The sequence below is a fragment of the Macrotis lagotis genome, chromosome 1 (genome assembly GCF_037893015.1).
Source record: "Macrotis lagotis isolate mMagLag1 chromosome 1, bilby.v1.9.chrom.fasta, whole genome shotgun sequence".
Taxonomy (NCBI): Eukaryota; Metazoa; Chordata; class Mammalia; order Peramelemorphia; family Peramelidae; genus Macrotis; species Macrotis lagotis.
In genome coordinates, this window is record NC_133658.1 from 704,194,945 (window position 1) to 704,219,935 (window position 24,991).

The 24,991-nt window shown below is 33.9% G+C and overlaps 1 protein-coding gene across 2 annotated transcripts in view; it reads left to right on the top strand.

Annotated features, from left to right (window-relative positions):
• The window catches only part of FAP (fibroblast activation protein alpha), a 90,055-nt gene that overhangs the window by 25,871 nt on the left and 39,193 nt on the right, over positions 1-24,991 (top strand). Inside the window, exons 7-14 of one of the 2 annotated variants that reach the window (XM_074215843.1) lie at positions 2,834-2,906; positions 3,642-3,762; positions 5,255-5,409; positions 9,282-9,385; positions 12,774-12,909; positions 15,802-15,846; positions 23,398-23,502; positions 23,601-23,671. In XM_074215843.1, coding sequence (XP_074071944.1) covers positions 2,834-2,906; positions 3,642-3,762; positions 5,255-5,409; positions 9,282-9,385; positions 12,774-12,909; positions 15,802-15,846; positions 23,398-23,502; positions 23,601-23,671 — 810 coding nt within the window. The remainder of the gene's footprint in view (positions 1-2,833; positions 2,907-3,641; positions 3,763-5,254; positions 5,410-9,281; positions 9,386-12,773; positions 12,910-15,801; positions 15,847-23,397; positions 23,503-23,600; positions 23,672-24,991) is intronic. The other variant, XM_074215844.1, reaches the window with a different exon arrangement.

The following is a 24,991-nucleotide window of genomic DNA, read 5'->3' on the forward strand; positions in this document are numbered from 1 at the left end:
TTGCATTGGGGTTTTGGGGGTTTTTTTTGTTTTTTGTTTTTTTAGTTTTTTCAAGGCAATGGGGTTAAGTGGCTTGGCCAAGGCCACGCAGCTAGGCAATTATTAAGTGTCTGAGGTCGGATTTGAACTCAGGTACTCCTGACTCCAGGGCCGGTGCTCTATCCACTGCGCCACCTAGCTGCCCCTCCCACAATGCATTGTTGATGGAGCTGTGAAATTGTTTAACCATTGTGGAAAGCAATTTGGAATTATGGGCAGCAAGTGGTTAAAATGTTCCTAATTTTTGACCTAAAGGTTCCGCTGCTAGGTATTTATCCTAAAGAGTTCAGTAGGAAATAATATACCCAGGTACTTATAACGGGACTTATTTATGTAGCAAAGATATGGTAGCAAAGTCTGTGCTCGTTCAGGAAATGAATAAAAGTTATAGGACTTGAATATAATGGAATACAATTGTAATGCAATGCTATTAGAAATTACGAATATGGAAAAACAAGGGAAGATATATGAACTGATTAAAGTATGGACAGCTGGGAAACCTATATACATACACACACACACACACACACACACACACACACACACACAGACAAACATACACACAATGACTACAACAGTGTAAATAGGAAGATTAAGAAAAAGCAACTGAAACAGGATATTTTAAAGTTAGAAATATGAGAAGGTACTTCCTGCTACTTTACAGAGGTAGGGAACTGTTGGTGTGGAACATTGATCATAATATAATTGGAGGGGGGATATATTGGTGTGTTTTACTGAGCTTAGTTTTTCCTTCTAAAAAATTCTTTATAATTAGTTAGTTATATGCCTGAAAATATAGATAATAGTTAAATTCCCTGCAAAACAAAATGTTTACAATGTCACCACAAACACCAGCTTTCCTTCTATACTTCTTGGATTCCATCTTTTAGGTCACTCTCTCAACCTACAAAGTGACCACACTATCTCTGAAGTTATTTTCTGATACTTGTATAAATCTGGGAATGATACATTTCTTCTTCCATAGATTCTGGAACAAAATTGCATTGTCCCTCTAATTCTCTCCTAAAGAGGGGAAAAAAAAGACAGTAAGTGATGATAAACAGTGTCAAAAATTTATTCATTAAGAAGTTAGTGGGGAGGGCTGTGGGGGCAGGGCAGGCAGTTAGGTGGCTCAGTGGATAGAGCACCAGCCCTGGAGTCAAGAAGACCTGAATTCAAATCTAGCCTTAGATACTTGATAATTACCTTTGTGACCTTAGGCAAATCACTTAAACTCATTGCCTTGCAAAAACAAAAAAAAAGAAGTTAATTTGGGGATAGCTAGGTGGTACAGTGGATAGAGAACTGGCCTTGGAGCCAAGAGGAGCTGAGTTCAAATTTGAACTTAGACAATTGACACTAGCTGTGTGACCCTATGTAAGTCACTTAACCTTGATTACCTCACAAAATAATAATAATAATAATTAATAATTAATAATAAAAAATAAAAAATTATCTTCTTCATTCCTTTAGGGAGTCTAAGTTTCATGCTAACTAAACTGATAAACAAATTTAACCTAAGCTGTTAATGACTGCTAATGTGTTGCTCTTTTAAGATAAGTTTGCATTTTCATAAAGTTTTTCAGACCCTTAATCAAAAGAGCAAGCTATTTGAGATATTCAAGTTCAGTAGTAAGATCAGTTTGATGGGAGGTTGGACACTGCTTGTAATCTTACTAGTGCTGGGAAATCTTAATTCTTCTACCAATACATATTAATATTAGCTGTGCAATTTACTGTCGAAGAGAATTTCCTGGAACTCAGAAATCCTACATGAATTGTCTAGTCACTTAGCTAATATGGAACAAAAGAGGGACTTATAGGTTTCCTTCATTCTAAGGCCAGTTCTCTTTCTACTCCTCCAATCTGCTTAGACAGTTTTGAACAGGTAGATCTTCTAGATTGTCTCTCAAATAACACCATAAAAGCATTATTATGTTTTGCCTCCCCATCAGACTAACCCAAATGCACTATAATCTTCAAGAATGACAAATGGAAAGAAATATGACCCCACTAAACCTGGAGGCCTCTCACTGTTGTCATCACTCATTAAAGGTCACTCATTAAGATCTCTAGAGAAGTTGCAATAAAAACCAGTGAACTTGTACTCCCCAAATAACACTGTGACATCAAACACTAAAGCAAGTTTTTTGGGCCATAGAATGTTTGAAAGTTTCCTTTCGGTGGAGGCCTTTGTAATATGAAGGCACATTGCCCAAAATGAAAACTGGTTTTTAGTTTAGTCAGAAATCAGCTGTCCTCTTTTTTTTCTTCTTGAAGTTTGATTTAAGGGAAAAAATTCAAATAGCATTTATATTTTTTAAAATGTGAATTACATATTAGCTCAAGGAAATTGGGACTCAGAAATGAGAATTTGAAGATAAATTTTGGTTCTATTATAATTTTATAAATCCCTATCACATAAAGACATGTAAAGTCTCTGAAATTATTTCCAAATGTGTTCTGCTATGCATACTGAATTTCTGTGCCTTGAAATGTGAGCTACAAAATTTTATAGAATTTCAGAGCCTTTATAGGACCTTATGGTCCAACAAGTTGCCATATTTTATAAATAAGATTACTGAGACCCAAGAAGACATGCCCCAAATCATTTCCCTACTTAGAGTCAGAGCAAGAACAAGGATCCAGGACTCTACACAACCAGGTCAGTGATCTTTTCAATACACCATACTCTCTCACAAAAGCATTTAATTTTTTTTCCACTTTGGTTTTGTCTATTTCTATAGATATTTTGTTATTCAATGTGTAATAAATATATTTATTTCCTTTCTAGAGATTTTGTAAGAGAAAATGAACTTCCTCATCCAATTCAGTATTTATGCTGGTCACCTGTTGGAAATAAATTGGTTAGTAAATGCTTAATATGTAGAATAATTTTTACTATTTAATTCATCATAAATAGAACATTTCTATTTGATGTTTATTTAATTTACTTCCCTGGGAGGGAATTCATTTCAATATTTACTGGACACCTACTATTTGGGAGGTACTAGGGTGAAAAGACAAAAAAAAATGAATAAGCCCTCACCACAAGAAATATATTATATTCTACTAGAGAATATCCATTTATAATTTCTTTTGTTTTTAAGTTTTAATAAATTGAAATACATCTGAAAAGTCAATAAAACCTTGTTTATAATTGTAAATTAAAATTTTTTATCTTTTGAAAAATGGGTTTTTAAAGAAGCATAAATAAAAACAATATTTTCATAGCTTCCTTAGATTAAATGCAGAAATCATAGACCTATGTATAGAATGATTAATAAAGCATTATATAAATTATTCCTTTAATCAGAGATCTATGTATCATTCTTTAGTAGAAAAGATATCTATATTTTATAATAATTAGCTAATGAGAAAACATGAAATTTTATCATGAACATGAAATATTGAAATGAATTTTTCCACAAAAAATATAGATTTAGGGGAGGGTCAATATTATATTAATATTTCATATGTGAGTATCTTTGCATATAAATATCAAATCAACACTGGGATTCAATAATTATCATTTTTGAAAAAAAGGCAATTTCATTTTCCCTTGCCATTACAATTACTAAAAAAATCATGTTCTTCTTTAGGCATATGTCTATCAAAACAATATCTATTTGAAACAAACCCCAAGAGACCCACCAATTCAAATAACATCTACTGGGAAAGACAATCAGATTTTTAATGGAATTCCTGATTGGGTCTATGAAGGTAAGCAAGAGTAATTGTTGTGGTTGTCATTTTATCTTTTTGAAAATAACTTCATAAAATCAGGAGGCCTGGGTTCCATCAGTATTTTAATCAGGTCCTTGACTAAGGTGGAACCAGATGATGAAGAGAATCAGAGATAATTAGTTGTTAAGTGGCAAGTTGGCATAATGACTTAGAGAGCTGTCCTTGGGGTGACATTGGATTTAAGTCCCACCTCCAACTCATACTGGATATATAATCCTGAGAAAGCCACTTAACTTTTCATTGACCCCAAGCAACTCTCTAAAACTATAAATTATAAAGAAATTGTTGATCTGTAATGGTAGAGAGCATGTCCTCCCTAAGCATTCCCTACATCAATAAGACCACAGTTCAGGTCAAAACCTTAATCCCAAAATCCATGAGTTCCTTTAGAATTCCTTTTTCTAATATCAAAGTGGAGTCAAGGAGACTTAGCACTATGAATAATTATTATCATCAACACAATAACAGAAGTCACAGATTGCTTACTTTTTAAAGTGAATTTGCTCTATTTTTCAATTAAATGCCTGCTGAGATTATACTAAATTTCAGGTCCTTGAGTGGGAGTCTATACATTATTTTCCCTGGTCTTCACCCATTCTACCCTCCTTTCCAGGAGAAATGCTTCCAAAAGAGACATTTACACAAAGAAAATTCTGTTGAAATCTGAGTGTAGAATCATAGAATTAGAGAATCTCACGTTTGAAAGGGACTTATAGAAATGTAATTAGATCCAGCTCTTTCCTGTATAAGAAATCCATCTAAACTATTGCTGTCAAAAGAAAGCTTACAAAGCAATTCCACAACCTCCATAGGGAACCCATTCTTACCACTTCCACTAAGGCCCCACATTCCAGTGTAAGTCTGTTTTTCTCAGTTCTGGCTACAGGAGAACTGTTAAAACTAGGAACAGTGTCCACAGAGAAATCATTGCTGCTGAGGTCAATCCACTATTAATAAAGAGAAGGTTTCTGGCTTTGATATGGTGTAACAGACTTACAGTTAGGAAAGCCTGGGCTCCTATATCACTTGTGACGTATTAGCTGAGTGACCATGGATGATAAGACATCAACCTCTCTGAGCCTCTGCATCCTCATTAAAAAAAAATGAACATTAACAATACCTATAGTAGATGCTTTATGATGTGGTTTTAAGGCTCACATCAGACAAAGTAAGGCATTTTAGAAACTTTGAAGCAATATTATAAGAATATATAAAATAATCTATATAATAGATTATTCATTGATATTTCTTGGCTATAATTGGATTAAAGTTTTGACATGGGATGCAAGAATAAAATATTCCTATTTACCACAAACATTTGCTTTTTAAAGTACTAAACTTGTTTTATGTAGCATGTCAGTCCTATAAGAGAATCCTTTTAGACAACAAAGAACTATTTGAAAGTATCTGTAATTATTTTGAAAAGTAAATTATAACAATAATTAATATAGAGGTGCTTATTTTTCAGAGGAAATGCTTGCTATAAAATATGCTCTCTGGTGGTCTCCAAATGGAAGGTTTTTAGCCTATGCAGAATTTAATGATACAGATATACCAGTTATTACATATTCTTATTATGGCGATGAACAGTATCCTAGAACAATAAATATCCCCTATCCAAAGGTACGTTGAATACTTTTAACAGATGCTTTTATTCCCTTGGTGTAAATACAAATAATAATAATGAACAAAGGTGGGATCAGCATGTTTAGAAAAATTCTTGTCCTTGTGTGTAACAAAAGCAGTGCTGTATTCTTTGTTTAAACTTTTAATACTTTGGACATCTGGGTATGCTGCATGAAGTTGCCTTTGCAACATACATCTTGGGAAAGCATATGGTCTAAATTATTGAGGGGAGATAAGGTAAATTTCATTTTGGTCCTTTTTAACTTCCAAGCTCACAATTCATATTTCCATTTTTAGCCTTTCAAGTATCTGGAACATAAATGTTGACTTCATTGATCCTTCTTTTATACTTTTTTTTTTGATCCTTCTTTTAGACAGTCACTTGTTTAACTCTCTCTAGGTATAGGGATACATGTGCTGTATAATACAGTACTATAGATCCTAGGAGCATTAGTTTCTTCATCTATGAAATGTGTGTGTGTGTGTGTGTTCTGAGGATGACAGAGAGAGCTAAGAAATCTCTAAATAATCTCTTTGGTCTTTCCAGCTTAAAAATTCCATGTTTCAATTATTCTTTGCTTTGATGTTCTATCTCCCCATGCTTGGAACAAAATATGGAACAGAGGTTCCAAGAGAATCATATCTAAGAATTTTTTAATTTAGGCTTTGTTTTGTACCATTTTTCAGCCATTTCTGACTCTTAAGGAACCCATATGGGATTTTTCTTGGCAACTACACTAGAATGACTTACCATTGCCTTCTCAGACCATTTTATAGTTGAGGAAACTGAGGTAAACAGGGTTAAGTGTCCTGACCAGAGCCACACAAGTAGTAAGTTTCTGAATTCAGAAAGATGAGTCTTCAGGTCTAGGACTCTATCCACTGAACCACCTATCAGACATTTATGAACACCCATACTAAAACAAACAACAGCATGCAGCAACAGGCATGAAAGACATGGGGGCAATTTCGTTTTGTGAAATAATGTCAATCAAGAACTGTGCACCTCAATTGGGGAATCTGAGAGGCTGGAATGAGAGGCTTGAAAGTAATGGTGCTTTCAGGGATTGAATATAGAAGCACATGTAGCTTCAGTGACATCAGAGTAAGAAGTCAGAGACACTCACTCACTGATGTCAGAGAAGTGGATTGGATGGGCTGGAGAAGAGAAGCAGTTACTTTCTTCCAGTGCAGCTCTGACTGTGTGATTCCTCTATTCAATCAACTCCAATTTAACTTTTTCTTTACAGGTCCTTTTGTTATTACTCCCCTTTCTTTGCACAGTAATCCAATGAAAATGATCTTATCTCTTTTCATCACACTCAGTAGTCCCAGTTCTATCTCTTTGTCTTTGCATTGTCTGTCCCTAGATTCCTGGAATATTCTTTCATCTAACCTCTGACTCATATAGTCTCTCACCTTCTGGATTAGCCTTTTCTGATGCCCAGTTTCCCAAACTACCTTGTATTTTACATATATACATATATATATGCATATATATGTATATGCTTATATATTTAAATGAAGAAAATGGCAAATTATTCTAGTATCTGCAAAGTCAGACAAAACTGAAATGACTGAAAAATAGTGATATATTTGTATTTATTCACTCTCTATATATGCACCTGTTGTTTCTCCTATGAAAATGTAAGCTCAGTGTGAGTATGGATTGCTTTGTTGTCTGTACTCATTTCCCTGTAACCCAGCTTAGTGCTTGACAAAGGAGAGGTACTTACTAAATACCTGTCTCACCTCATCTTATTGTTTCCTCATTTGATTATTTTTGCTACTTATTATTATAGAGCTAAAGTTGGAAGAGATAGAGATCAAATAAAGGTTATTTTATAGATAAGGAAACTGGGACCCATAAAGGTTAAGTAAACTGCCCAAGATGGGCACTGAGGGCAAGTGTCAGGGCTTTAATATGAGCCATGTGCTTCCATATGTATTGTTTCTATGCTTCTGAAATACTACAGATGCTGGCAATGTCTTTTAAATTTGTGTGCTGGGCAAAGCTCTAGTTCCTTCATTATGATTATGAGCTGCCTAGAGATCATGAAAGGAGAGGAGCTGAGTTCCTCTCATAGACTTGACTTCTAACTTTTATAAGGAACTGAGAATTAAAAAGTTATATTGCCCATTAATTATGGAATACTGAAGTGTATATGGAAGAGCTTTTCTTAGTTGTTTTCAAAGACTAGGCATTAAAAATACACCATTTTGGAGTTAATGCATTATTCTAGACTATCTTGGGTTAGGCTACACTATCTCCTTGAGTACAAATTGTAGCAAAAACAAATTAAAAAAAAAATCTTCCCTTTTCTCCTGAATCTTATGTGGATTAAGAATAAACCCACTTTGTTCTGAGATAAAGTAACTGAAATACAATGAAATTAAAGAAGTGCTAATAGTTTTGTGAAATAATGTCAGCCAAGAACTGTGCACCTCGATTGGGAAATATGAGAGGCTGGAAACTAATGGTGCCTTCAGGGGATTGAATATGGAAGCACATGTGGCTTCAGTGACATCAGGAAGGGTTGAAAAAGCTGAGACAGCAGGAGCAGATCAGGGAAGCTGAGCTTTGCCAAAAAGAGAGAAAGGGCTGAAATCAAAGGAGAAATTGGGGCTCAGAAAAGGACCTTGTTTCCTGATGGGTGAAGAGCTTTGAGGGAAGATCAAGTTCAGAAGGTGGGGTGTGTCTAAATGGTGGTCTTCCATGGAAACTTGATCCAGAGGATATAGAGGTGGGAAGACTTAGCCGACCTGGTCCTGAATCCTAAATCCTGAAACAGGCTGAGCAATGTTTGAATCTGATTCAAGCCAAATTGTATAATGTGAGACTTTATATTTGAAGTTTATTGGATTCAAATATGGTTTTTTCCTCCAAGATTCCCTCTAACTAAAGTAAAATAATTTGAGGACTTGAAAAATGTCTGTGTGTGAAGAATAGTGGGCCCTGTAAGGGAAGGACACAACAGGAGGGGTAAAAGGAAAAATTTGTGTATCCTGAGGCTATCCCATTTTCTTTTACTGAAATTATTTTACTTTGAATTTTATTTAAGGAGGAGTTCACACTTCTTTTTTTGGAAGTTGCAGCCTAAGTTCTGTAAGCCTGTTCTAACAGCATATTAAGAGTAGAAGACAATCAAATTATTGTTACTACAATTTTCTTTTCAATTAATCAACAAGTTATTTATTAAACATCTATCATGTGCCAGTCATTGTACTATGTACAGAAGATACTAAGATAAAATTGCTCCTGTCCTCAATGAATTTCCTTTCTATCAAAAGACAGCATATACATGTATGCATATGCATTCCAAAAGGCATATGCAAAATACATTTTTCCTGAATATTTTGTTTGGAGGCAAATCTCCCCTACTTCCAAGGGTGTTAGCAACAGCAGGACCAAGCAGGTATCCTTCTGTCTGAGAGCTGTGCTAGTATGAATTTCATCACACAAATACAAAGTTTTCTGATTTCAGTCTCTCCTATACATAACCTCCATCTTCCCAGCCCAGATTCTGAGGAGGAATGCTTTTTCTTTTGCAGGTAGGGAAGAAGAATAATAGTAATTATAAAAGAGTCCCTTGGGAGGAAGATATATAAGGAAAATCTTCCTTTCTTACCTTCCCCCAAAATATAGTTTTCATACATTAAGTGTGAAAGTATCGAAAAGTCACTTAAAGTAAATGAAATGTAAATTAATAGTGTGTATATGTGCGTATATATTGGGGTGGATGATATAAGATAATGTTATAATGATGATATTATGTGCTTCATTTTGTTATCCTGCTGAAACATTCTTAGTGTCCTTAAACATTACTGAGAAATAGAAATTTATAAATTGTTATTTATTGTCTTGACAGGCTGGGGCTAAAAATCCTATTGTTAGGGTATTTATTATTGATGCCACTTACCCTGGATATGTAGGTCCCAGAGAAGTGCCAGTTCCAGCAATGATTTCATCAAGGTACTGTATTCTTGTATTCTTCTTACCTTTATTGAAATTATTGTGCTTTGGATTTTGTTGAGGAATTCATGCCTCATTTTTGAAAGTTGTAATTTAGGATTTTGTCACTCTATGTTAATGTGTAGAAAAGTAAATAAATTCCTGTAATCATCAAATTTCTTTTCTAACAATCTATCAGCAAGCATTTCTTAAACATTTATGATATACTAGGCAATGAGGATATCAACTCAAACCTGAAACTGTCCGTGACTGAATAGAATTTAAATTCTTCAAGTAGAGGCTATAACTTGTACATATAAAAACTATATTTTAGAAAGTTATACAGGATATATACCAAATAAATTTTCCCTAAATATAACACAACTCTGAGTTAACCTTCTTTTCCCCTTCCCCTAACTTATGTTTATTGGTTGAACTATCCCAAGTTCAAGGATTCTCTATGGGTTTGAACTTTGAAAACTATAGTTCAAGAACCCTATCCATGTGATTACCATTAATAATCAGTCATAGAACAGAATTAGCTCAAATCAAAACATGCTTATTAATAATGCATGAACAGTAGTAACAAAATATTCTTTCCAAAAATGTAGAGTTTTCTCTGCCACACTACATGCAACATCAGTGGGAAAACTGATTTTATAAAAAGATTATACTGGTTTAAAGGTTTAGACAAGGAAAAACTTACAGCCTTGGAAACTCACATCTTTGATACTGCTGGGTCCCTACATTCTTTATTTTCTTGTGGCTATTTCCTGTTGAGTACAGAATTTCTGTTGGATATGATACTCATCTTACAGACTCCTTGGGTCTACTCCCTCCTGGGCCTAGGTCCTTCTAATGGGTAAGAAGATTCTCTAAAAATTCCATAGTTAATGAGGGAAAGAGGATAGGGAAGCACACCACTCCTGGCTCCCCACTCTACCAAGAACTGAATTCTTTCACAACTGACTCGCTTCTTGAAGACCAGAACTCACAGGCCTCACATCCATCTTCTGCTTGAACTGACCCCAATGGACTTTCTGGAGAATGCATTTTACTTTTAAAGAGTTACCAAGGATGTGCCTGAACCTTTATCCACCAATGATTAACTATGCTCTTATTTCATTTGACAAGAAAATTCCTTTATTTAAGATCTTAACACCTCATTCTCTGCTTTGTGTTCCTTCAATTTTTAAAATTTTTATTACTTGATCTTAAGGAACATACATATTTTGTGAGAGGCAGGATATGTTAGTTGGTTTTAGAATCAGAAAATCTCATGTACCTCTGACAACATACTAAATATGGTTCAATAGATAGAGTGGTAGACCTGGAATCAGGAAGACCTGAGTGACAGGAAGACTCTTACCAACTGGATAAAGTAAAATAGTATTTGTAAGTTGCTTTGCAAACCAAAAAGTGCTATATAAATATTAACTTTTCCTAGCTAGTATAGACCATGAACAAATCACTTAGCTCGTAATTGTAGATAGCAACTGTCTAAAAATATAACTTACAGAAAAGTTAGTAATCTAGACCAAGGGACATAATTTTCATATGAGAAATTCTTCACAGGTATGAAATCACAGATACAGATAAAAAAATTAAAACAACCCCTGATTGCTATTTAATAATTAACTACTAATCATTAAATTTCAATCATTTTGTAAAGCAAGTGAAAAGATCACTGGTCTAAGAAACAAGATACCAGGTTTCCAGGTCTGACTATGATTTTAGGCAAGTTCAGATTCTACAGCCCTCACTTTCCTTAACTGTGTTAGGAAAGTAATACTAAATTAAATCTATGATCTCTTTTGACTCTAACATTCTATGATTCTTCACATCAATATTTTCTATTGTTCTATCTATGTACAAAACAATTGTTGTGCAATTGTTTAATTCAAAATAATTGAGAAGTAAAATTTGACATTGAAAATTTTGAAAAAAAAATGAAAAGCAAAAATTCAAGGCTCCAAACTAGCTAGTTTGATTGATTTTTTTAATTCACTGGATGCATCTGTAGTTTTTACTTTTTTTTTTTTAGTTTTTGCAAGGCAATGGGGTTAAGTGGTTTGCCCAAGGCCACATGGCTAGGTAATTATTAAGTGTCTGAGGTCGGATTTGAACTCAGGTACTCCTGACTCCAAGGCCAGTGCTCTATCCACTGTACCACCTAGCTGCCCCTTTACATTATTTCTTAAAATCTTTAAGGCAACTATTTGGTATAATATAGTGGTGTCACTTTCTAATAGAAAGAGATTCTGATTCCTGTGGTAGCATATTGATTTAGGAAACCACAAATTAATATTAGTCATATTGTAGTATGTTTTTATTTAGCTAGTTAAACATTTCCTAAATACATTTTAATCAGGTGGTTTTAAAAACTGGGGTGTTTTGCTGGCCTAGTTTGATACCTCAGGTTTAGTAGATACAACATTGGACTTGAGTTGAGGAAGACTCGAATCTGAAATTTCCTTTCAGACATTTACTAGTCATATGTCTCTAAGTAAATTAAACACTCTCAGCCTGTTTGTTTATCTGTAAAATGGCAATAATAAAAGTCCTATCTCATAGGGTTTAAGTGAAGATAATATGAGACAGCATAGGTGAAGTACTTTGCAAATGTTTTAGTTCAATATGCATGCTACCTATTATTATTATTATTATTATTATCATTACTATTTCTCACTATTATCACTGAATGTTCTCATCATTGGGCAATTTATCAAACATAGAACAATGCATGATAAAAGTTTCCTAAAGATATCAATTTTCCCAGCAATGCCACTTAGTCATTGTGTGACTTGGAACAAATCTTTTATCTGTCTTTGAGTCTTCCTTTACTCATATACAAAATGAGGATATCTATAACACAGATTAAAACTGAAAGGGAAGTTAGAGGTCATATGGTCTAATCCTCTTCTTTTACAGGTGAGCTTAAACAAGTAGTCTAAAGAATAGCTGATTTTCCCAAACTAATATTGATAGTAAGTTGCCAAGCAAGAATTTGAACCCCCATCCTCTAGCTATAGAACCAGCCCTTTTTCCACTCTCCCAAACTGCTGGGAAGAGGTCTGTTGCCTGGAGTATCTAGGTGGCATAATGGATAAGAGTACCAGCCCTGGAGCCAGGAGGACTTGAGTTCAAATGTGACCTCAGAGACTTAATAACTAGCTGTGTGACCTTGGACAAGTCACTTAATCCCATTGCCTTGTAAAAAAATAAAGGATGCCTTTTACCTCTAAGTTTATGATACTTTGATCCTGTCATAATTAGTAAATATCCCATAACACCATCTTTTCAAAATGGCTATGTCAAAAATAATTATATCATTATGTTATCCTATGATTGTAACTGTGACTTCACAATCTGAACCAAATGATAACTGTTCATTTTGTTTTGTTTACAGTGACTATTATTTTAGTTGGATCACATGGGTAACAGATGAGCGAGTATGTGTGCAATGGCTAAAACGGGTCCAAAATGTTACAGTACTGTCTATATGTGACTTCAGTGAAAACATACAAAGCTGGGAGTGTCCAAAGGTATAGCATATCAAACCATTGTTATATTTTCTTAAAATGAATATTCAAAACCAGAAATTTCCATAATTAATATTTATTATAAGGTTAGTTTTAATACTATGATTACTTGACACTACAAAAAAATCCTCGGATTACAAATTCACTATTTTTCTGAAATAATATATAACACAATTCCATAACTATACTTATTCTAGCTACTATCCATTAAGCTAAAAATGAAATACATATAAAAATGGAATGAACAAAAGTAATGAATAAATGATAAAATGTACTTGGACAGTTAGGCATCTGATACTAAATTAGGGTCAGAAATGAAATCTTATAGAATAAGGACAGAAAAATTAAGGACAAGAAAAGAAATTAGGGCGAGGTAGAAAAGAAGGATGTAGAGGAACCTTTTTTTTGACAAATACATAATAATGAAAAAAATGATTGGGTATGAGATGACATGAAGTTGCTCATAAGTTTGATTCAAGAGAGAAGAATAGGAAAGGGTATAGGAAAACCTGGAAGCAGAAGGATGTTTATAGTCCATGGAATCTTTAATTAGGGAGAAATGTTTCATTAGACAAGTGGAATAAACTTTTATGGAGTAAGAAATAAAAAGTAACCTCTACATCAAAGTAAATCATTTAATTCCATCTAGAAAATAGGACTTGTTTTGCTAGAGAAAAATTACCAGAATTTTATATGAAATTATTTCAGGTCCTCTAAACTAAAAAACAACAAAACTCCAAAATAACTCAAGCAAAAATCATTTTTAAAGTCATTGTATTGTCTGCAAGATAATTAAATAATTTATTTCTTAAATTTTCTGGAAGTTTTTCTTTTAATTCAATATTAAGTGAGATACACATATTTCTTTCACATGAGCCTCATTACTATTATGGCCCTCACGTGGATGCTATGTGCATTTGTGGAAAGAAATGAACCAAGTTCTTAAGAGAACATTTTGTATTAATTGTCTTTACTATGTTATCTGAGAGTAGTAGTGTTTGCACTCTGGGAATCCAATCTTCCAATTTGAGCAAACATTGGGGAATGCTGTTATTTCGTCTTTTCTTTCTCCTTTTTACTATTTTTCCCAAAAAGCTGGGACAATTTCCTTTTTGCCCTGTGTAGTTTTAATGTTTGATTTCTTGAAATACAGCTCTGAAAAGACAGACTTTTAAAATGCCCATTGTGTTTTAAATGGAGTTATTTTACTGTGCCTTTAAACTCAAATCTTTCTGGCTTTCATTAATGGTCAATATAGTCCCATCCCAAAACTCTGTGGCTCACTGTTTAGGTTTTTATGGTTTCAAATGAATGTAAATAGCAACTGTTTTCTCTTCTGTTCTTACTTTCCATCATGTCATTGGTCATCTTCAAGAAAGAAGGATGAACAAAAACAACAATATTTTTGTTTCAACATGATATTATAGACAGGGAAAGGGTAAAATTTCTTGGTAGTCCTAGATATTTTGAAAACCTATTATGCTTTAGCTTATTTTCCTTATGCAACTGTGATTTTCTGATTTTCCTTGTGCAGCTGTGAGTATATTAAGTATATCGACATTTGGAAATATTTGCTGCATTTTGGAGGTTGCATAGAGATATTTGTGGTAATTTAGGTTTATATGAAGCCTTAGGGTAGGGAATAAAGACCACAGTTTCTCAGAAAAACATTTATTAAATTATGAAAATGTGTAAAATTTTTAAAATACATTTTTTCAAAAACATTTAAAACTTTTGTTTAATAAGTAATGAGCATTTTGAATTGATTTTAATTTTATGTCCATAAAATAGACTCTGAAATCACTAAAGATCTTATGTTTAGGCAGTGTCTACTAATGTTCAGATTCTAAAACAATTTATCTTCAGAATGTAAATTTTCTGATAAATCTTTGGAGAGATCTGAGATTACAATGATCTTCAGTGAATCAACAAATGTTTATTTTACTAATTAAGATATTAAGCCCATAAAAGAATTTAAAGGTTAAGTGACCACTATTAATAAAATTCCATGGAAGTATCTGAACTAAGACAGAAAAGAATTAGTTTTTCTAATAAAGATTACCCATATAACAAAGTTAGCAATATTGATTCTTAATAAAAAAAAAAAGTTCTTGCTCTCCATTCTGAAAAATCAAACTCAGATCCCACTCATAGGGCAAAAAAATGTTAATTGATTTGATATTAGTAATCCCACCAAAATGAAAGAGTTATGTGAATATGCTTTAAAGATGATCATCTGATACATTCAAAAATTTTAACTGGAACAATTTCCATTTTGTGATTATGAATAAAAATAGGATGACTTGTTTGTTAACTGTTTCCTTCCTGAGATTCAGAGAGTGAGGAAGGAAACAATCTAGCATGGTTTCCCCATGACTATTCCCCAGCTATTATTTAACTACTTCACTAAGCAATTAAATTGTTTTAGATCTTTACACAATGTTGAAATGGACTTGAGTCCTTACTCTTTGAGAGAAAAGATGTCAATACATTGGCAGCAATTAGAGAAAAAAGTAACAAGAAGGGGCAGCTAGGTGGCGTAGTGGATAAAGCACCGGCCTTGGAGTCAGGAGTACCTGGGTTCAAATGCGGTCTCAGACACTTAATAATTACCTAGCTGTGTGGCCTTGGGCAAGCCACTTAACCTCATTTGCCTTGCAAAAATCTAAAACAAAAAAAAAGTAACAAGAGTCAACATTTCAACTATTACTATGTCTTAAATGACTTTTATTCTTAATGTTCATTTAAATGATCCTCAAATTCCTGCTGGAAATTAGCCAACAAGTACAGTGCTTACACATAGTCAATAAAACTAATTTAATTTCCATTATAAAGAATGTTATATCTAGTGATTGTTATCATAATGAAATACTTAATGTCTTATTTTCTCATTAGAACTGGCAGCACATAGAAGAAAGCAGAACCGGATGGGCTGGTGGAGTATGGTTTTGCTCTTTACCTTAATATTTTCATGAAATTTGACAGATACTCAGCTATCAAAGGAATTTTTGAAATGTATCCAAACTGGCACTACTTGTTTTCATAGACACATTTAAAGGTAAAAAGCACAAAGGCAGTAATTCCTTAAGTAATTTTGTGCCAGATAATTTCAAAATTTGAAAAATGCATTTTCAGAATAAGATTTCAGGGTCTATATTTTTGGGCTGTATTGGAAGCAAGAAAAATGCATCATGCCCTAACTTTAAGTCCTTCACCTGGACATGCATTCTTCAACTCTTCTTCCTAAACCCACCTACAAATATTTTAAAAGAGAGAAAAGTTAACAGAACTGACACATTGTAAGATCCCTGGTATTCATCAGACATCTGAGATATTTTTAAGATTTTTGTTCAAATTATGGTATATTAAACAGCCAATAGGAATTTTATGGGAATGTAATTGGACAAAGGATTTATGGAGAACAGTTCTTTCTTAAGAAAATTCTTTAAAAATGGCTCTTTCTATATTAAATTCCATGCAACCTGGATTGAAAAATGTTTTTAATGAAGCCCAAAAGAAAGGTAGGTATTCCAGTATTTATGACTGCTCTAAATTAGCTTTTGTGTTTATTGTGATCTTTTTTTTTTTTTACAACTTCTTTGACTAGTTTTTATCCCTGGATCTAAGTAGATTTGGGGGGGGGGGTGTTGTATTATGATCATCTCTATTGTAACCCATTGGAAGTTACCCATTCCTAGTAAAGTAGTGCAAGATAGATTTGAACTCACCTGAAAACCAGGATAAAGATGCTATTGTCTCTCACAGAAGTGGGCTTATATTTACATAATAACTGAATAAGAAGGTTGCTTATCTACTATGCAGACCCAATTTAGGCTACATAAAGGGAACTCGAAGTATCCTTAAAACATCAACTCATGGATAGTGAAGATCTAAAATTCATTCATAGGATGAAACGCTTTGTACAAATAGAAACTTACAAGAGGCAAGGTAGTAGTTACATTATAAATGAAGATCTGGCAAAATTAATTCAAAAGGCAGATTTAACCTACCTGGATCTCAGTGCCCTCATCTATAAAAATGAGACAAATGAATTATCAGGCTAAATGAGGTTCCTTCTATCTCTAGATGTATATTGTTTTTATCCTTAAGTGACTTTGAGATTGCTTTTGTCTTTTAATTTCAGTGTTTAGCACAATGATTTGCATACAAAAGGCACTTGTCCTTGTCACAGTAAATGAGAAGAAAAAGAAAGACCTTCTCTAAGAGTCTTATATTCTTGGTTACTTCAAAATGACTACCTCGATTTGGTAGATATAGAACATATACTATTTAAGTAATTGTGTCAGATATTCAGAATACAAGGTTATCTTTTTATTAAAGAGAGAAAAAATGGAAATCTTTGTCTTACATTTCCCATTTTTAAAATTTGTCAAGCAAAAGAATGGAAAAATAAAGAGTTCTATTGATTGATTTGCTGAAAATTTCTTTTCATTTTATTTCTTCAGTAATTAGAACATATGACTTGCGTATATAGAATAAAATCATGAGTTCATAGGATTTAGGGTTAGTAGAATCCTTAAAATGATGTACTACAATCCCCTCACTTTACAATTAAATGTGGTGGGGTTTTTAAAAATTAGACAAATTGGAGTTATATACACAAATGAGTGTTGTCTCCTCCAAAGCTTAAGAGGTCAACTCTCATTACAAGTGTATCTGTTGCTCAAAATATTCTGGAACTTCCTTTCTAGAATGTATCTGGTGTGTTTTTTGTATCTAGACAATCCTTCATATAAGTGCTGTGGTGCCTTGGACATAGTAAACTTTGTTGAAGGAATGATTGAATGAATGATTTGCCCTCATTCTTTGAGAGTCAGTAAGATTAATGAAAAGAGGGTTAGATTTTGAAATTAAGAAAGACCTTTTGCCATTACAAAAAAAGAGCTTCTATAAATACTTTTGTACAAATGGACTATTTATCCTTTTTTTAAAAAAATTCTTTGGGATAGAGACCTAGTAGTAGTAGTAGTAGTAGTAGTAGCAGTAGTAGTAGTATTGGGTCCAAGGGTATGCACAGTTTTATTGCCCTTTGCGTATAGTTCCAAATTACTCTCCAGAATGATGTATCAGTTCACAATTCCACCAACGGTGCATCAGTGTCCCAATTTTACTACATCCCCTTAAATATTTGTCATGTTAGCTTTTTTAATCATATTAGCTAATTAGGTGTACCTTTGGAGTACCTTGTAATTGGAGTACCTTGAAGTTATTTTAATTTCCATTTTTCTAATTTATAGTGTTTTAGAACATTTTTTTAGTTGTTTTTTTTTTTTTTGCAAGCAAATGGGGTTAAGTGGCTTGCCCAAGGCCACACAGCTAGGTAATTATCAAGTGTCTGAGACCAGATTTGAACCCAGGTACTCCTGACTCCAGGGCAGGTGCTTTATCCACTGCGCCACCTAGCCACCCCTAGAACATTTTTTAATATGACTAAATAATTTTGATTTCCTTTTTCTGAAAACCACCCATCTAAAGTTTCTTACCTGTGGGAGTTAACACAAGACCATTTATCAATTGGGGACAAGATTTTGGGATTTCAGAAACTTTTAGTTATCTCAAGAAAACAGATCTAGAGTTAGACCTAGAAGAACCTTTATAAATCACCTAGTCCCGCATTCCCATTTTACAAAAAACAACTACAGAAAAGACTTGCCTAGAGAATCATAAGAAGAATTCTGACTCCAAACCCAGTATAGGCTTCTCTGTCATCATATTATGTGTATAAACACCTATGTGTACAAATGTGTATGTTTATGTATATATGTACATATATACATGCATACTAAATTTCATAGCAACATGTTATTTTCTATTATTCATTTAAAAATATCTTAATTTTCTGTCTTTAGTATGAAACATAAAATTTTAGCATTGGAATGGATCTTAGAGGTGATTGAATATAAAGCCCCCATTTTATAAGTTACATTACATTTGACATAGGAGGAAAATGATACAGAGATACCATTATAGGTATGTGGTCAGCTAGCTATCATAGAGGCAAGACTTGAAACCAGGTATTTTGCTTACTGGCATAGGGCTCTCTCCATTGGTGATGATGATGATGATGATAGTTAGCATTTATATAATACTTCAAGATTTATAAAGCACTTTTCAAAAATCTAATTTTATTATCTTGATAATCCTGGGAGGTAAGTATTATTATATTTTTTAAATGAGGAAACTGAAAGAAATAAAATTTAAGAGATATGCCTAGGTCATAGAATTACAATAAGTGTTTAAGGCTAGATTTCTACTTAGGTCTTCCTGACTCTACCCTGCCATGGAGCTATATATCGTTATCCAAGATACGTATTTCAGGTTAGCATAATACCAAACAATTCAGAGCAAAAATGTCAAACCAGCTATTTTCTTGGTGTTGTAAAGAAGGAAAAACAAATAATAAAAACTTAGGTTATTAGTTTTTCCCTATTTTTAGAAGTTTGTTTTATTATTATATAGTAACACCCTAAAAAGAGGGGGAGGTTAGTTAGTAAAGTTATCTAGATTTCCAGCCCTTGAATTGGGGGAGGAGATAACTAGGATGTGTAGTTGCTAGACTTCTGTATCTAAAAATCAGGAAGACCTGAGTTCAAACTAATCTTTGGCAGTTTCCTTATCTGTAAAATAAGCTTGAGAAGGAAATGTCAAACCACTTCTGTATCATTTCTAAGAAAACCCCAAATGGCATCATGAAGAATTGGACACGACTGAAATGACTGAATAACAACAACAATAAAAAAGGACTTGGAGTATAATGTTTAGATCAAGGAAATATTTTTGATAATCTAAGCCAAACACTACCTGGCCTAAACTTCCAACATAGCCTCTGTGTTTAAGGAAAGTGGATATTTTTCTGGATATGTCCAAGTCTCATTTTGATTGGATGTAGACTGAGGTTAGCCATTAATTAGGTTGAAAGAACTAGGACTTTTACCTCTCTTATTTCTTTCCTTCCCTTCTACCACCTGCAATCTTGAGCCATGCCATGTGTGAGTACTCTTACTTAGCAAGCAAGCAAGTAATAAATAAATAATGGCTCATAAACTTTTACATCAAATTGCACAAGTTATCAAGAAATCTGACCCTGACAAATGACTCTATTGAAGTGACTGTGCCATGACTTGCTTTGGGTAAGGTCTTGATGTGAGTGCTTATCTAGGTCACAGGTGTGACTCACTAGGTAGCCAGCTTTAATGCAAAACGCATTATGGACTCCTACTCTCCAAATGTGAACTCAGAACTATTTCACACCCTCTTTATTGCACCTGGGTTACCTGCTCAGCTAAAGTATTGTTTGCTTAGATGTGTGCATTGGAAAGAGTGAAGAAGATAACACAATCTTTGCTTAACATGACTGCTGCTCTTCCTGTTTTCCTGATTCTTAATTCTTGGCATCAAGTTCTACACTATTTTTTCATTTAAAAGCATTATGAAGTCATAACGGTATTTTCTTCACCAACTATGAGAAATATAACTCATTGAGATGACAAAAAACGTTTTGCTCATATTTACCACCAAATGTCCTGAAATATTTTGAGACCATTTAATGATCAAGTAAATACTTTTTTCTTTTATTCTCTTTAATGCACTTTTTTTCTTTTATTCTATGTTACAAGGGATTGCTCTTTAGGAATGAAAGGGAGGCATTATATTTGGAAATGAAGGTATAAACAGAAAATGGTAATAAACTTTTAAAAGAACTTAGTAGTAAACCATTGGCTTGATTTTGAGCATGGAGTCAACTTGGAAAGAGTCTCTGTTCTTGAAGTTAAGGAATCTCTGTTAAAAGTTACTGATAAGGAATTTCCATGATTTGGTTCAGTGGGGATTGCACATTCCAAAATGGAGGTTGATCATACCAGAATACCTCAATCATGAAATGTTAGCCACAAAACAGAAACTACAGTCATTTCTGGGGTCAATTAAAGGACTGGGTAATATACATAGCATGGGACCACAGATTTAGATATGGAAACTATCTCAGAGGTCATTTACTACAATGTTATTACTTTTTAAATATGCATACTTGAGATTCAGGAAGGTTAAATAATTTGCCCAAGGCCAGAAGCAATAATAAGTGTCAAGTACCATGTTAAAATACTTTATAAAAACTATCTCATTTGATCCTTGGAACAATTCTGTGAGGTAGGTGTTATCATTATCTCTATTTTATAGTTAAAGAGACTGAGGAAGTCAGAAGTTTAGTCATTTAGTAAATATCTGTAGCTGGATTTGAACTTGGATCTTCCTCACTCCAGGTTGTGGCATTCTATGCACCATGGCACCATCTAACAGCCCCCAGCTACTACTGCATAGGTAGATTTATTGCTTTTAGCCTCATAGCTCTGGATAGGTAGGTGGTAGTCTTAGCATAAAAAATGTTATCTATAAGCCATTGTGCTACTTAGGGACACTTTAATTAAAAACTGTGGTGAAAATTTTTTAAAATGTGAGCTTAAAAACAGGTTTTAAGATCATCTTTGCTTAAATCAGAGAATGAGGCTGATCTTTGTGTTTGTATATGTATGTATGCATGTGTGTGTGATGTTTGTTCTTCGTTCTTGAAGAAGACCACGAAATCAGGGAGGTGATGCAATGACATACACATGAATTGGATATGAGTGAGGGGATGCTGTGCTAAGTCACCAGCCTTACTTTCTCTCCCAGAATCATCTGGATGCAGTGACCAGATATGAATCAGGATGTCTGGAGATGGATCATGCCCTGGACATGAGGCAATCAGGGTTAAGTGATTTGCCCAAGTCACCTTAAAGGTCACAAAGTAAGTGTCAAATGTCTGAAGTCAAATTTGAACTCAGGTCCTCTTGATTTCAGGGCTGGCAATCTACCTGCTCTTGTGTATATTTCATAGCACATGCCATTTCATATTATAAAATAAAAAAAGGATCTTAGTTGATGTTCCTTAAGAATTTAACTTAAGGAGCAAACAGCTGGTACAGTGCATTGAGCACTGACCCTGGAGTTAGGAGGACCTGAATTCAAATACTACTACTACTCAGATACTTAATAATTACAAAACTGTGTGACCTTAGGCAAGTCACTTAACCCTACTGCCTTGTAAAAATTGGGGAAAAAAACCAGCATAAAAATTGGCTTTGGAAAGGATCTTAGACTTCAACTAATATACATCTAACATATATATATTATATATATATATATACATATATATATGTATATATAATTTTATAATTTATATTGCATTTTACAGATAAGAAAATAACCCCGAGTTATTAAAGCTTGCTATGGAATTCAGGTATCTAGGTTATCCATGTCCCTTATTCCTGGAAGGACAAGGAGTACCATTTTGTAACTTCCACCCAAGGTATAGCTATCATTCCAAAATTCCTGGAAAATGTGATATCTCTGAGACAAAAAAAATCCTTCATCTAACCTCAAAGCCAATAATTTTTTTATTTACTTAAGACAATGAGGTTAAGTGACTTGCCCATGGCAATTAGTAAGTGTCTGAGGCTGGATTTGAACTCAGGTCCTCCTGAGTCCAGGTCCAGTGCTCTATCTACTGTGCCACCTAGCTGCCCCAAACTTAATAATTTTTGGCAGTCCTTAAGTCTCCCTATGTCCTGCAGCAGTAAGTTATGAGATAGAAATTCTGAGCTACCACAAAGTGGAGTAAGGGTTATCCCAAACAGCAGGAGTAATATGGAAAATACCAGGCCAATCAACGACCCTATCAGAATTATAGCCAATTGTCTTCAGTGTTTTCATGTTTGTTATTTGTTTTGTTTTATTTGAGGCTGGAGCTCTTTATCTCACCCAGGGTGGAAGTACATCAGTCATTCATGGGTCCAGCTCAATAAAAGAATCTTTAACTTTCCTTGTTTTTCTGGCTTGGTGGGGTCTCTCCCCCTTAAGTAGTCAGAGGGCTCTCTATTTCCAGGGGCTCACCATATTGGTCATGAATTTAGTGCAGAATGCCTATTGGTTTTTAACCCTACTGTAGTTCAGAACTCTTGAACTTAAATGGTCCACCAACCTCAAGCTCTCCAAATAGCAGAGACTACCATATCTAGACTTGTTTTTATGTTTCAAAACTGCTTTCATGATGTTATTGCTTTAGGCTTGTGACCATCAAACTAAATAACTTGTAAGTTTCGTGAAGGTCAAGTACCATATTTGCTAGATAAATATATTTGAATTTTAAATTCAAATTTGTACCAAAAGAGGAAACAGAAAATAAAATAAAGTGTCACAAACACAAGTGTTTAATATCTAGCAAATAAGAGAAAATTAGTTGTCATGTGTGACTGATAGCTAAACACCATTACAAAAATTCTCTGTGTGTGCAAAAATAGGATCTCTGATGTATACCATGGATAACCAGGGAAGGCAATGAATTCTAATGGCTATAAACCTAAGTGCCCATTAATGAAATGGTCTTTATTCCAAGGTCTTTCTGCTTTAACCTGAGTCTCTGTTCATATCTTTCAGTTCTTTGTCTCAGCACCTGTTTTTGCTTATGACAGAATTTCATACTACAAAATATTTAGCGATAAGGACGGTTACAAACACATTCACTACATCAATGACACTGTGGTACGTTCCTTCCAAGAACTAACTCCTCAAAGAGCATTCGTTTGAGGCTGCTCAAATAACACTGAGATTTACAGAACATAATGTTTGTCTTTTTATAGGAAAATGCGATACAAATTACAAGTGGCAAATGGGAGGCCATAAACATATTCAAAGTTACGCAGGATTCACTGTGAGTATTCTGTATGGCACGATGTGTGGCTTGTGTTTTTCTTGGTGTTAAGACTGAGCTAAAAATGCTACTGCTTGGTTTCTTTTAGTCTATACCCTTCGAGGTTGATTGGTTCCTTGTCATAATTTAGCATTCTATGGGCAACTGCAAAGGAGTCTTAAAATCTCAGAGCTGGAGGGACCTAAGAGGTCACTGAGACAAGTTCCTCCACCTGGAGTCTGAATTCTCTCAGACAATTGATCATGTAATCTCCACCTGCACACTTCCAGTGATAGGAAATATTATCTCAAATGGCAGCTCTTTCTATTTTTAGAAAGAGCTAATTTTGGGAAAGTCTTCCTTCCTGAACCAAAATCTGACTGCCTATAATTTCAATCAATCAAGAAGCATTTATTAAATATTTACCATGATTCCTCACATTGGTCCTACCTTTCTTCTCTGAAGCCATTTGGGAAAAAAACCCTGTCATTTCATTAGGGTAGGTCTAATTATAGGCAGTTAGATATCACAGTGATAGAGCATTGGACCTGGAATCTAGAACACTTGAATTCAACTCGAACCTTAAACACTAAGTGATTTGTGATCCTGGTTAAGTCACTTAATCTTGGTCTGCCTCGGTTTCTTTTTTTCTTTAATTGATGTTTTATTTTTTTTTCAAATTACATGCTTTGATAGTTTTTCAATCTTCATCCATTTGCAAATTTACAAGTCACACATTTTTCTACCACTCTCCAATTGATTCTACCAATCAACTTGATGGTGAACAATCTGGTAAAAATTGCACATGTATATTTATGTTTAACATAATTATATATTAGTCATTTTGTGTAACAGGAATTATAATGAAAAGAAAGAAAATTATGAGATAGGAAGGAAAAACATAAGGTGTTTTTTTTAAAAAGGGAACATAATATACATTCTTATTCCTCGTTTTTCCTCTGGATGTAGAATATATAATATATAATCTCTGAACTGCTGAGAGGAGCTTCATCCATCATGGTTAATCAACTCAAAATGTTGCTGTTAATGTGGCTCTGCTTCCTTCTCTAAGCATCAGTTCATGAAATTCTTTCCATGCTTCTCTAAAGTCTGACCACTCATGATTTCTTATAGAATAATAGTACTCCATAACATACATATATCATAACTTATTCAACCTTCCCCAATTGATGGGCATTCTTTCAATTTCCAATTCTCTTGCCTCCATTTCTTCATCTGTAAAATGTAGCTTTATTAAGCAACCCAATAAGGGTTGTTATAAGGATAACATGAGATAATATTTATAAAGAACTTTGCAATCCTTATATATGCTGTATGGAT